At 46.3% G+C, this 13646-nt stretch overlaps 1 protein-coding gene across 1 annotated transcript in view; it reads left to right on the top strand.

Moving 5' to 3' along the window:
* The window catches only part of LOC134380991 (peroxisomal membrane protein 2-like), a 79116-nt gene extending 66987 nt beyond the window's left edge, over window positions 1-12129 (top strand). The window contains exon 2 of the mRNA XM_063101091.1: window positions 11554-12129. Coding sequence (XP_062957161.1) covers window positions 11554-12126 — 573 coding nt within the window. The 3' untranslated portion in view covers window positions 12127-12129. The remainder of the gene's footprint in view (window positions 1-11553) is intronic.
* Window positions 12130-13646: the final 1517 nt, after the last annotated feature.

Here is a 13646-nt window from a genome sequence, read left to right as displayed (position 1 = left end):
ATAAGGATACCCGTCATCAGATTGGGGCCCACTCTACTCCAGTATGACTTCATATGAACTAATGACATCTGCAATGAACTATTTCCAAATAAGGTCACATTGTCAGGTACTGTGGTTTAGGATTTCAACATACCCTTTTGGGGAGAAGCAACTCAACCCATAACAGTACTATAGCACTCAATTGATAGCTTCAGGCATGGCTACATCCAGGTCCTCAAATTATGTCATCGGAATGATCTCTCTCCCTCTTTGTCCTCTCTGACCTCCTCTTCCTCTCACTCTCCTTCTACTTCCATTTCTCTCTCTTAAGAGTGATCATAAATCCCCAAGATTGACTCTCATTGGGCTAATTTGTTTCTCAGATCCTATCTCAGTGGCCAGGGTGGTGGAGTGATGCTGAACACCCAGCTGGGACCGTATGTCCACCCCCAGGTCAGGGTGGGGAGTGGCCAGTTCCACACGAACCAGTGGACTGAGAATGGGGCACTAGTGACTCCCCACTGGAAAATCAGGGACTGTTATCAGAGAAGGAGTGATGGAAGAAGGACTGGTGGAGACTGCAGAGTGTTCCCACTGCACCTGTGTGTCCAGCACACCAGCCTGGGCCCTGATGGTGGGGGATGGGGTTTGCAGGCCAGCAACCCAGCACTCAGTCCCAAGAAATCAAAACTCCATCCATGAGGCCGTCCACAGTGCATGGGCTTTCAGTGGTCTTGGTGACCACACGTGCAAACAGCCATCTTCCAACACAGTCCCTCCAGTCTCCCTGAACTCTGTCTCAGATCTTGCTGAAATGAAAAGCAATTCTCTGAGGGTTAGCAGCTCATTCTGTTAGTTTAAATCACTTGATTCCCTCTCTCTCCGGGAGCCTATACTTACTGCTCCATCACTGATAATGACAATGAACATTTTTGCAATCTCAGTTTTTATTGCAAAGTGATTGAGGACCAATAAGAATAAGTTATGCTACTGAAACTAAGAAAATCCCGTCAAGCAAATGGTGTGTGGATAGAAAGTCTCAGTGCAGTGGCCTATGTTTTCTCCCCCAATAAATCAATTGAAAATAAGAAGTTATCACCGCCGTGCTTCAGACAAAATCTACCAAAAGTGTAAACCATGATAATACAGTTTCACAATTTTAGATTTAGCCAAATGGATATGGCCTAGGGGTTAAAAGTGGATGCTCCATAACTAGCAGTAAAAGTGAGTTCCTCTCTGTTCAACATTTTCTTCTTTCTCAGTAGGACAGTCATGCTCAGGGCCTCTGGTGGCCAGAAATAAAGTCTCTCCCAGTTCCAGAACCCCCCAGGGAAACCCTCAAACCAGAGAAACGACTTATAGCCATGTAGACTCTGCACGGTACAATTCCGGGGGTGTCATTTTTACAAATACCATGTGGGTTTTTGTGTGCAATATACAACTTGCACAAATGACATCACTTTCATTCTATCCCAAAATCAAACTGTGAGGGGTAAAAATTTCCCACAGACGTTGTCATCAGTCATGAGCCTACCTCTCCTCCATGAGACAAAGGGAAGGAAGTTGGCCAAACGTGCTTGGATGACCTTTAAGACTAGATTAGGGTCTCTCAACCTTAATACTGTTGACATTTGGGGCCAGATCATGCTTTGCCTTAGCGGGGCTGTCCTGTGCATTGTAGGATATTTAGCAGCCTCCCTGGCCTTCACCCACTAGATGCCAGGAGCACCACCTCCTCCTCCAGGTGTGACAACCAAAAATGTCTCCAGAATCTCCTAGGGGGGCAAAATAGTCCCCTGATTGAGAACCCCTTGACTAGATATATAACATGCAAATTGCGTGTCAATCAGAGATCCTAAAGCTCCTGCATGAGACACTCTGTCCAATGACAAAGACAGGGAGGGAAAGAGAAAGGAAATTAAATTCCTGCTGCTGGGAACAGTGGAAGCCCAGCAGATGTTCTTGGAAACCTAGTGAGAAGATGCTGGAGAGCTATCCCCTTTCATCCTGCTCCCCCAGCAACAACTGCTCAAAACACCCTGAAAGTCAACAGAGCCCCAAACACAGGCAAACTGAGCAAAAAAAACCCATTAGATTGAGACAAAAAAGACATTTCTCAAAGACCAGTCATTTTCAAGGGGTGGATGGAAGAAACGAAGTCATGAAAAAAATATACAAAATAAGGAAGTCTGGGAAACCAGGATATTTCCCAACTTTTCATTATGGAAATTTCCAGCATGCACAAAGATGGAGAGAATTGCACTACCAACCCCCATGTGCCCATCACCAGCTGCAAGAACTTGTCGACATCTTGCCAATCTAGTTTCATTGTTCCCACCTGACACCCTTTTTCTTTTCTTTCTTGCAATTTATTTTATAATATATATATATATATATATATTTTTTTTTTTTTTTTTTTTTTGTCTTTTTGTGACTGGCCACACTGCGCTCAGCCAGTGAGCAGCGCACCGGCCATCCTTATATAGGATCCGAACCCGCGGGCGGGAGCACTGCTGCGCTCCCAGCGCCGCACTCTCCCGAGTGCGCCACGGGGTCGGCCCATTTTATAATATTTTAAAGCAAATGCAAGACACCGTGTCATTCCATCCGTAACACATCAGTATGCATTACTAAACTAAGGATTTTGTTTTGTTTTGTTTTTGCCTAACATCACTGCCATTGCCACATTTAACAGATTTAACATAAAGAAACCGGGATTCTGGCAGCTGGGGAAAAGATTAAATTACCACCCTAGAGTTTCTCCTACTAGTGCTTCTCAAATTTGAACGTGCACAGGAATCACTTGGGCATCCTGTTCAAATGCAGACTCTGGTTCAGCAGGTCTGGGTGAGGCAGTGGAGTCTGCAGTTCCAACAGGCTCTCAGTGGATGCGATGCTGCTAGTCCATGGATCACACAAGAGGAAGGGTCAGCCCAAAACCCCACAACAACTGAACAAAAAATCATGATGGCTCCTGATTCAAGGCCTTCAGTGAGAGGAAAAGCTGGGGAACACTTGAGAAAGGAGGAAGGCTTTTCGTACCAGCCCTAGGCCTTACAGGGCTGCCAAGGAATACAGACATGAGGTCAGCAATGTTCAATTGACTGCACCGGTGTATTAGTTTCCTGTGACCCCTGGAAAGTATCACAAGCTGAGTGGCTTAAAACAACAGAAAGTCTGGAGGCCAGAAGTCCAAAATCAAGGTGTCAGGAGGGCCATGCTCCTTCCAGAGGTTCTAGGGGAGAATATCCATTCCTTGCCTCTTCCAGCTTTTAGTGGCTTCCCGAATTCCTTAGCTTATGGCCATATCACTCCAATCTCTGCCTCTGTGGTCACATGGCCTCCTCCTCTTCTGTCTGTGTCTTCTCCTCTTCTGCCTCTGGTAAGGACACTCATTTTTGGATTTAGAGCCCACCAGATGATCCAGAATAATCTCCCCTTGAGATTATATCTGCAGAAGACTGCTTTTCCTAACTAGGCAATATGCATGGATTCTGGGGATAAGGATAGGGACATACCTTTGGGGGAAGCCACTATTCAGCCCCACTGCACTGGTTTCTATGGGTTAAATATATACCCCAAAAGTTCATGTATTGAAAACTTGACCCCCACTGTAATAGTGTTAAGAGTGTGGGAAATCCTATTATGGTAATTAAAAGGTGGGGCCTTAAAGAGGTGATTAGATTGTGAGGACTGTGCCCTAATGATCCATTCATGAAACAATGGGTGTGGTTCTGATGGCTTTGTAAGGTGAGCGAGTGAGAAGTTTAGCTCTCTCTTGCTCAGCCCATTCTCGCCATGTGATATCCTGAGTTGCTGAAGAGGCAGGCCCTCACCAGATGTGCCCCCTGGACTATGGACTTCCCAGCCTCCAAACTGTAAGAAATAAATTTCATTTCTTCATAAATTAACCAGTTTCAGGTATTCTGTTATAAGCAACAGAAGCAGACTAGTACACTGGTAAAAGGAACAAAGTGAGAAAAGATGCAAAGAAAGGGACAGATCCAAGTTCTGTGACAGTCACCATTAAGGCAGGCGAGGGTAAAACTGTGTGTTAATAGAGTTTCCAGATGGAATTCAAGTGCAGTCATCTGCTTCCAGCTACTCAAAGAGAAAACATTTCTGTTTCTGACAGCAGATTAAGAGAAGTGATGGGGAGAGAGAAAGTCCATGCTGTTGGCCTAGTTCCTAAGGAATCACTCCTCTGCCTTAAGGCCATTCTCAAGTCTTGTTCAAGGATAAATGATTTATTGATGGCCATAATTAAAAAGCAATGTCAAAAAGTAGCAGGGTCAGCATTTTTCATTTGTACTTACACATGCGCAAGAACAGTTTAGTAAAACAGGTGCTTTGGGGTTTTCTTTCTCTGTCTAGAAAAACACCGCCATCATGCCATGCTAGCATTGGGGACAGACCTCATTTCTATAGCAGGAGTTGATAAAGCATTAGATTTCAGTTGGTGCCCTGAGATGCCTATTCTCATTCCAAGCACTTTTGTTTGTTATGGGTCCAGCAGATTATCAGTGGAGGGCACTCTGGCATGTCGATTTGGGATGAGTATGGTTTGACCCCCAGTGGGAGCTGTTTTTCCATCAGTGTCTTGGCTGTGGTTCTGAATGAGCTCATCTGCTCAAGATTAAAGTACTGCACCTTGCCATGACTGATATGCTGTGGGAGTGTGCACTGTACCCTGCCTAATTAGCAAGCAGCAGGAGTCAGACCACTAGGAAAGCTCACCCTGCTTCTGGTTAACGTGCAGAATTACCCATGTCGCAAAACACTAAAGTGACAAGGATGACAGACTCCCAGAATGATCGAGCCAGAAAGGCCCTTGAAAAATCATTCGCCCCTCTTGTTTTACAAAGGAGGAAACTGAGGCCTAGAAAAAAAGCAAGGATTTACAAGAGCCATGACCAAACCCAGGTATCCTGCCTCCAAGTCCAGCCTCCTTTCCACAGCACCATGCAGCAGCAAGGACAGCATCACCTGACACACAAGTGACACCAGTCCCTGTGCAGTTACTGGAACTCCAGGCACAGCCAAAAGTGCCACCTTCCCATAGCTTTTCGAGTCAGGTCTCTGATTATCTCCAGATAGAAAAAGCAGATAGTAAAACTGTGATTGCTGCTCCCTGCAGCTGATCATTTTTAGCTCTTCCTTGTCACTCAGTTGTTTTGCCCACTGGCTCTTGACGGGAATAAAGAGTGCTGAGCAGCAAGGAGGGACAGAAGAGACAGTAGAAACCTCTGCTGGGTCATTAGTGGTCCCCAGCCACTGGCTGGATTTAGAACATCCTTTAAGTGTCAGGTGAAAATAATCCTACATGCAATTACTGGGACTGGCAGTACTGCAGAATGGAAGGGTCATGTTCCCAGAGCTCGTTTTAGGTTTGGTGCTTGAAATGCGGCTTTGAGGACGAAATGGATTCTATGATTATTTCCCGGGTTAGTCTACTTCACTAATATTATAACTGACATCGAGTCCCAGCGCATAGAAGCCAGCATCCTTCAGATACAGGAGGGGGAGCTAGCTGGTTAATTCAGTTGGTTAGAGTGTGGTGCTGGTAACACCAAGGTCCAGGGTTCGATCCCTGTACCAGCCAGCTGCCAAAAAAGAAAAGAAAAGATACAGGAAAGGACGTTTATGTGCCTGCGGCATTCTTCACCTGCTCCAATCCCTCCCTCCCCAGGGCTGTAGTGGCTCTGGACCCCCATTCCTCCCTATCCAGGTTTGGATAACTGCTTCCCCTCGCCCCAGTCCCTCAAGGGGTCTGCTGTCAACCCAAATTTGTACTGGACAATCTGCTAGACTGAGCCCCATGCAGGTGTGAGTGACTAACAGCCCCTGAACCCATGGTTCTGCCATTTCAGTGGCACTAACACCATCAGGAGGGCTTGTTAAAAGGTAGACTCCCAGCCCCCACCCTAGAGGTGCAGATTCAGCAAGGCCTGGAGTGGAGACTGGGGAGTCAGTGTTTTTAAGAAACGACTCAACCAATTCTAAGGCCGGGGGTAGAAATGCTATTGAGAAATACTAGAACAGGTGACATGGCAGGTGTTTGTAATTCCAGAGTGATTTTATCTTTACTGGACAGGAAGAGTCACATAGAACAGAATCCAGGATATTGCAGGTTATTTAAAAAATTTTTAAAAGGTAAAGGCAAGCCGTTCCCTGGGTGAATTATGTCTGTGCTTTCATTTCATCGGCTGTGATGTGGCCCAGCTTAGCCAGCAGAAAGCTCAGGCGCTATCACAATAAGAAGGCTTGCTGCAGATTTCACAAGGTTTCCATTATTCATTAATGAGGCTCGAAAGTTTCCTGCCGGAGATGGCCAGTTACCTCAGTTGGTCAGAGCACGGTGTTATAACAGCAAGATCAAGAGTTTGGATCCCTGTACCGGCCAGTTGCAAAAAAAAAAAGGGGGGGGGTCCTTGCCTTTCGCAAAGTACTTTCACTTGTGCTATTCAGTCTCCCCCATCTCCAGAAAGGCAGTACAGCAGAGTCTAAGAGCACAACTAAAGATAGATGCTCAACATCATTAGTCATCAGGGAAACAACGCAAACAAAACCACAATGAAATATCACTTCACATGCACTAGGTTGGCTATTTAGAAAGAAAATAACAAATGTTGGTGAGGATGCGGAGAAACTGGAACCTTCTTACATTACTTATGGGAATGCAAAACGGTACAGCCAATGAGGAAAATGGTTTGGCAGTCCCTCAAAAAGTTACACGTAGAGTTGCCATGTGACCCAGAAATTCCATTCCTAGACATACCCAAAAGAATTAAAAACAGGAACCTGATCAGATACTTGTACACTGATGTTCATAGCAGCATTGTTCACAATAGCCAAAAGGTAGAAACAACCCAAATATCCATCAGGGCATGAGTAGATAAACCAAATGTGGTCTATCCATACAGTGGAATATTATTCAGCCACAAAAGGGAATGAAATACTGACCCACGCTACAACACAGATAAACCCTGAAAACATGATGCCAAGTGAAAGAAGCCAGACATAAAAGGTCACAGATTGTATGATTCCATTATACGAAATATCTAGAGTAGGTAAATTTATAGAGACAGAGCAGATCAATGGTTGCTGGATGGGGGGACAGGGTATGGAGCAACGAGGAGCGACTGCTAATGGGTACCGCGTCTCCTTTTGGGGAGAAACAAATGTCTTGAAACTAGATAGAAATGATGATTGCACAACACTGTGAATGGACTAAGTGGGCTAATTGCCACTGAATTGTTCACTTTAAAATGTGAATAGCTAATTTTGTGTTATGTGAATGTTACCTGAATAAAAGCAAAGCATAGGCTGTAACCAAACCTCCAGGGTTCAAAGCCCAGCTCTGCCACTTGACCTGAGGTAAACTCTCTATGCGTCAGTTTCCTGTAAAGGGGGAACTCTATAAAGGCGGATTATAATGCTACCCACCTTGCTCACTGTTGAAAAATTAAATGAGCTAATGTCTCTAAAGCACTTGGAAGAGGTGGTGGAATACAGCCTGGCTGTAAATAAATTTGCCATTATTTCACTATACAAACGCTTTCAGGCATGTTCTAGTTCACACAGCAAGTTCAGAAGCCAATTATTTGGACTCGGGTCCATGTTCTTCCCCCGTCAACCATCTGACTTGATCCTTGACCAGGAATCTTGACACCCAAAGGCCCCACTCACGGGCAGCAGCACAGCCCCCCCCAGGGGGCCCACACGTGGCTGGTCCACCTGCAAGGCAGAAACCAGAGAGCAAAAACTATCTCTGCTTCTTTCCAGTCAAAAGCCATGGCCACTCTAGGGAGACCCAACCCACCAGCAGCCTAGTGGCTGCTCTGACCCAGTGGAGACCTTTTCGCTCCTCTGTTCCCATAACCAGAATGTCCTGCCTCAGTTTACCTTGGACATAGTGAGAAATCACCACTACCTTATGATGATTAGTCGGGTCACCCAGAGGCTTCATCTCCCAGGAGGAGGGAGGGAGTGAACAGCAGCTCACACTTTATAAGACCCCACGTGGCCCGCCCCTTTCTACCGGTACAATGTAAAATCATAGGATTTTTCCTATACATGTCCCAATCCCTATGGTTTCAGGAACATATTGCACAGCTTATTCATATTTCCCAACACCCACCTTCCTTCCTTAAGGAGAGAGTAATAAGTATACACCCATCTATGTCTGGAGACTCATGCTGAACCCATGGTATCCCATGGGAGTCCTAGGAAAAACCCTGGGATGTTTGCCGAGAGTTGGGCCCAAATCCCAGGCTTTCAGAAGCCTTCCCTCCTTCATTCATGAGGCACAAAAGGTTCTTGCTCATTTGGGCCTCTACCTACCCCGAACAAAGAACTCTCACTCATGGCATTCAATCCCCCGCCCCTGCCACCTCCTGAGAGGCGCTTGGCAGACAGACTAAGAGCACAGGCATAGAGGCTCCAGTCTTCAGCTTCTGGACACAGGATGACCCAAGGGGCTTAGCCTCCTGGCTTCCAGCTTTCCCTCCTCCCTGACCAGCCTCCCCAGCCAACACCAGCTTTCCCCAGGCTGTGAGGTCTGTTCTAGGGAGCAGGTCCAAGATGGCAGGTTGAGATGTGATCAGCTCTGCCATTGTGGCTACCCATGTCTGCACCTCCAGAAGAACAAGTCCAAAGCCTGGCATGGATTCCCAGAGTGACCACCCCCTGGAGGAAAGTAAGCCAACCAGGAGGATGTGGGGGAGGTGTTCTGAAGATCCAGAGTTTGCTCTGTAGAAATTCCAAAGCCACAGAAGCTGAGTCGTACTCCTCAGCCTAAATCTGTCTCCAGTCCTTACAAGGTGTTGTGGATTTCCTCTGATCTGGTCTTGAGAACTCTCTCTAGCCCTGCCCTGATCGGGCTGCAGGAGAGGTGGCCCTGTGGGTTCACAGTGTCCCTCTCACGGGATACTTCATCCTGATAGATGGCCTAATGCCTAAGTCTTCGGCCTGTGACCAGGTGTCCCTCTCACAGGAAACGTGTTTATACTGGCAGGAACCATGGCTCTTGTCTGACTTGTGTCCAGTTTGTTCCTACAGGTATAGACAGCCATTCTCCAGGAGAGCCATGACCAGGAAGAGAGTTAGGTTCAGGTGTATGGGTCAGGTGAGCCACAGAGGAGGCAGATCAACAAAACATAAGAAATAAGAGAAGCAGTTTATTACTCACAGATCCACGAGAGAAGAGGGGGGACCACGAGGGCTGCAGGGAAGCCCAGGGACAGGAGGGAACTCGACCAGTGGGTGGGGAGTGGAGGGAGGAGAGAGAGAGGAGGAGGAGCAGCAGGAGGAGGAGGAAAGAGAGAGGACCTTCAGGTATGGGCCTTTGTTGAGGTCCAGGGCATTATCCCTTAGGCTTTCCCATGACAGGGGGTGTGGGTGGGGTTGTCAAGGGGTTTAAAGAAAAAATGTGCAAAGAGGGGACTTATTTACATGACTCTGGTTTTCTCGTGGTCAGCAGCTGTGGGGTGTGTTGGGTTTGGGGTCAATGAGATGAAGAACTAGCAGGCTGTATCTCAAAGTGCCACTTTGTCAGGTTGGTGTGGTGGGTTTACAACTGGATTTCAAACAACTTATGTCAAGCCTAAAAATGGATGCTGGGGCCGCACCTATAGTACACAACTTTATGACACAAGGAGGGAGTTGGGAAGTTTAGTGCTGCTGAGAAGTATTGATCATGCAACGTATTATCTATATCACACCACCTCCCACCACACTCCAGCCTCCCTCTACCATGAGCTTTGTAGAAGTTGTTTGTGGAACTGCCCCAACCCTCCAAATTGTGAGGTCCCTGAGGGTAGACTCATGACATTCATTTTTTTATAAATGTGGCATAAAAAGTGGTGCTACCACATGGCCCTGTCTTGATTCAGTGCTGCATTTGAGGAAACATCAGTCCAGATCCAAATAATTAAAGGCAATGGAAATGTTTACTATAGTCCTTCCAGACAAACACTAAAGAAAAATTATTTTCAAAATTCACAGCGACATTTCCTAAAATCTTCTTTTCACATCTCTTTCTCTCTGTCTCCTACATTCACAGAAGCATCCCAGGAGCAAAATTATTATAAAGACCCAGGAGCAAAATGATTAATGACTTCACTATATCCGATTCTGATTTAGTTGGTCTAGGCAGTGTGTGGGCACAAGTATTTTTTTAAATCTCTCCCAAATGCAGTCAGAGTTGAGAACTACTTGATTAAATGATTGTTGTAGCCAAGCTCCAGGATGACCCCTAATGGTACCACCTGCTGGCATTCGTTGTGAGGTCCCCTCCCACGTTGTGCCAGCATTGGTCTGTGTGACCAATAGATTTCAGCAGAAGTGATGATATGTCACTTCCAAAATTACCACAGCTTCCATCTTGACGTGCGCTCTCTCTCTTTCTCTCTCTCTCTCTTCCCTTTCTCTCTCTCTCTCTCTCTTTGCCCCCACCCCCCACCCCCAGATTAGTCTGTTTCTGTTGCTTATAACAGAGTACCTGAAACTGGGTAATTTATAAAGAAACAAAATTTATTTCTTATAGTTTTGGAGGCTGGAAAGTCCAAAGTCCAGGGAACACATCTGGTGAGGACTTTCTTCTGAGTGGGGCCTTTCTACAGTGTCTTGTGGCAACCAGAATATTACACAGTGAGAATGGGCTGAGCAAGAGAGAGCTAGCCATCGGGACCATGTCCAGTGGTCCATGAATGGATCAATTCATTCACAAGGGCATGTTTCTTACAATCTAATCACCTCTTAAAGCCCCACCTTTCAATTACCATCATTGGGTTAGAACTTCTTAGCACAGTTAGAATGGAGATTGTTTCCAATACATGAAATGTGGGGGGACACATTTGACCCATAGCACTCCCTGATCACTTGCTCTGGGGTAATTTAGCAGCCATGTTGTAGGAACACTCAGGTGGCCCAGAGAGAGCCCCACAAAGTGAATGAGGTCTCTGGCCAACAGCCAGGCAAGAGTCATGTGCGTGAGCTGGGAAACAGAGCCTCGAGCCCCAGACCAGCCTTCACATGACTTCAGCCCCAGCCAACAGCTGGACAACAGCCTTGTTAGAAGTACTGAGCTGGAACCACACAGCTAAGCTACTCCTAGATTCCAGACCCACAGAGCCTGTGTGATAATAAGTAATTTATTTTAAGCCTCTACGTTTTGCAATGAGTTGTTACATAGCAATAGGTAGCTAATACAATGATCTTTGCTCTCTAAGACCTCTTCCTCTAAGGCACCTAACTCCAAGGACATTAGCCTGGAATTATCCTCCTCTTCCCCAACCACTAACCATAAATTCCTCATCAAAGCCCCTCCTTTCCCTGGGGAGTCTCCTGTCTTCCCCGTCCTTCAGGGACCTACTGATTCCCATTTCCAGTGGTCCTTCACTGCATTCCAAAGTTGACATTCCTCAGAAAAGCCAAAGAGAACAGGATAATGATGGGCTTAAGAATCCACTGGACACGTCTCCTGGAGTTTTCCCCAGGTACAGTTTGCACATCTTTCAGGCCGTATGACTAAGGAAATTGAATGCCTGACAACTAAAAGTCATCCAACCCGAGGTGGGGTCGGCACCCGGGGCGGCGCGGCGGAGGCTCCCGCGGCGGGCGCTAGCGCAGTACCTGCTCCTTCTGCGGCTCTACCCGGTGCTCACCAAGGCAACCACCAGTGGCATTTTGTTAGCACTTGGGAACTTACTGGCCCAGACAATTGAGAAGAAACGGAAAAAAGAAAACTCTGAAAATCTAGACATCAGTGGGCCTCTCAGATATGCGATTTATGGGTTCTTCTTCACAGGGCCGCTGAGCCGTTTCTTCTACCTCCTCATGGAAAGCTGGATCCCTTCTGCGGTTCCCTCGGCAGGGATCAAGAGGCTCCTCTTGGACCGTCTGCTCTTTGCACCGGCCTTCCTGTTGCTGTTCTTCCTCATCATGAACTTTCTGGAGGGGAAGGACACGTCTGCCGTCGCCGCCAGGATGCGGAGCGGCTTCTGGCCGGCGCTGTGGATGAACTGGAGGGTCTGGACGCCCGTGCAATTCATTAACGTCAACTACGTCCCCGTGCAGTTCCGGGTGCTTTTTGGCAACCGGGTGGCTCTGTTCTGGTATGTCTACCTGGCCTCTCTGGGGAAGTGAAGACGGCCCGGGGAGAGCATCTGAAGCACTATGGACATGGGTCTGCGGACCCCCACCTGCCCAGAGTGAGCGAGCAGAACCAGCCCAGTCAGGACTTCATTTAACTCTAAATCATGTGATTCAAGATGCCGTAAAATAATGGATGGAGGAACGTAAATCTCTTAAGGTCAGATTCTTGTGTTTTAAAAAGGCAGTAGCTGACTTCAGATGGTGCTGCCCTAGAAACTTAAAATATAGTACATACGATTTCATTTCTCACTTTGGACCGAATTAGCATCACAATAAACTATAATGTAGCTTCAAAAATAAAAAAATTAATAAATAAATAAAAGTCATCCAAACGTGTTTTAAATGAGACTGTCTTCTGGAGGCCCTTTTATCACAGCAAATCTTTGTTGGCTTGAAATCCCCATCCGATGCACTTTTGAGAGGACAAACAGCTCTGGGTTCTTCACGCTCTGTCTCCCTGTCATTGAGTGACCTGTCTTTTCTGCCAAGACCACAGACTCTGCAGCTTCACAGGACATGAGGAAGAGCAGAACCCATTTCTGCTTTTAACGAAGTGAGGTTTGAGTCAAGGAGCTCCCGACTTTGGTGAACAGGCTTCTGCCCACATACGCAGAGTGAGTGAAGATTTATCCTGGGCCAAACTGAAAGATGCCATGAAAGTTGCTTTGAGTTGCTTAGATTTCCTGCGAACTTCGGTGGCTTACTTAAGTTGGGCTCTTATACGTGCAAGCTGGCAAGTAAGGTGTCTAAGTTCACAGAGTTTTCCACTGACTTTCAAGGCTAGGTTACAAATCTATGATGTACTTGTTTTGACCTTGATTCAAATGAACCAACTATTTGAAAAACTCATTTGAGATAAGGAAATTTCAACACAGGCTGAATATTAGAAGATATTTGCTTCAAAATAACCCAGCTTGATAATGAGTTGATAGTTGTTGAAGCTGGTGAGAGGTACAGAGAAGTTCGTTATCAAATATAAACAAGGGAAAAGAACTGAATCTTTTCAATAATAAAAGTTTAAAATAAAAACTAAAATGTATTAAGTGAAAAAAATAATAATGTATGATCTCACAGGGGTTAGCCCGTAGGGCTGTCACTGGCCATATTAGAGATAATTTGAACATCAAAAATAAAAGTGACTACAATTGATTGTAAAACTGTAGTATAAATACAAACTCATAAGTTTATAAGGATAACAGAGAGAGAGGAAGGGAGGGAGAGAGAGAGAGCAGGGGGAGAGATAGAATTTATCTCTGATCTGGATTGTTTTCCTTAGTTATGAGAGAATCTTGGGCTCTTCTGGGTCTCCTATCCTGGTATTTCTCAAGCTTTCCTGTGCTGTGAACCTTATTGAAATGCAGAGTCCCATTTGGTGGGTTTGGGGGGCCTGGGATTCTGCACTGGTCCAGGAACCTCATTCCGAGTAGCAAGCTCCATCGAGGACCAGGCAGACCCAGCCATCCACCCACCCACCCCTCTCAGCAGGTCTTGGCTCCAACCCACTCCTGCCA

This window comes from Cynocephalus volans, chromosome 6 (assembly GCF_027409185.1).
Source record: "Cynocephalus volans isolate mCynVol1 chromosome 6, mCynVol1.pri, whole genome shotgun sequence".
Lineage (NCBI taxonomy): Eukaryota > Metazoa > Chordata > Mammalia > Dermoptera > Cynocephalidae > Cynocephalus > Cynocephalus volans.
Note: the sequence above shows the minus strand (reverse complement) of the source record. Positions and strands in the feature narration are given on the sequence as shown.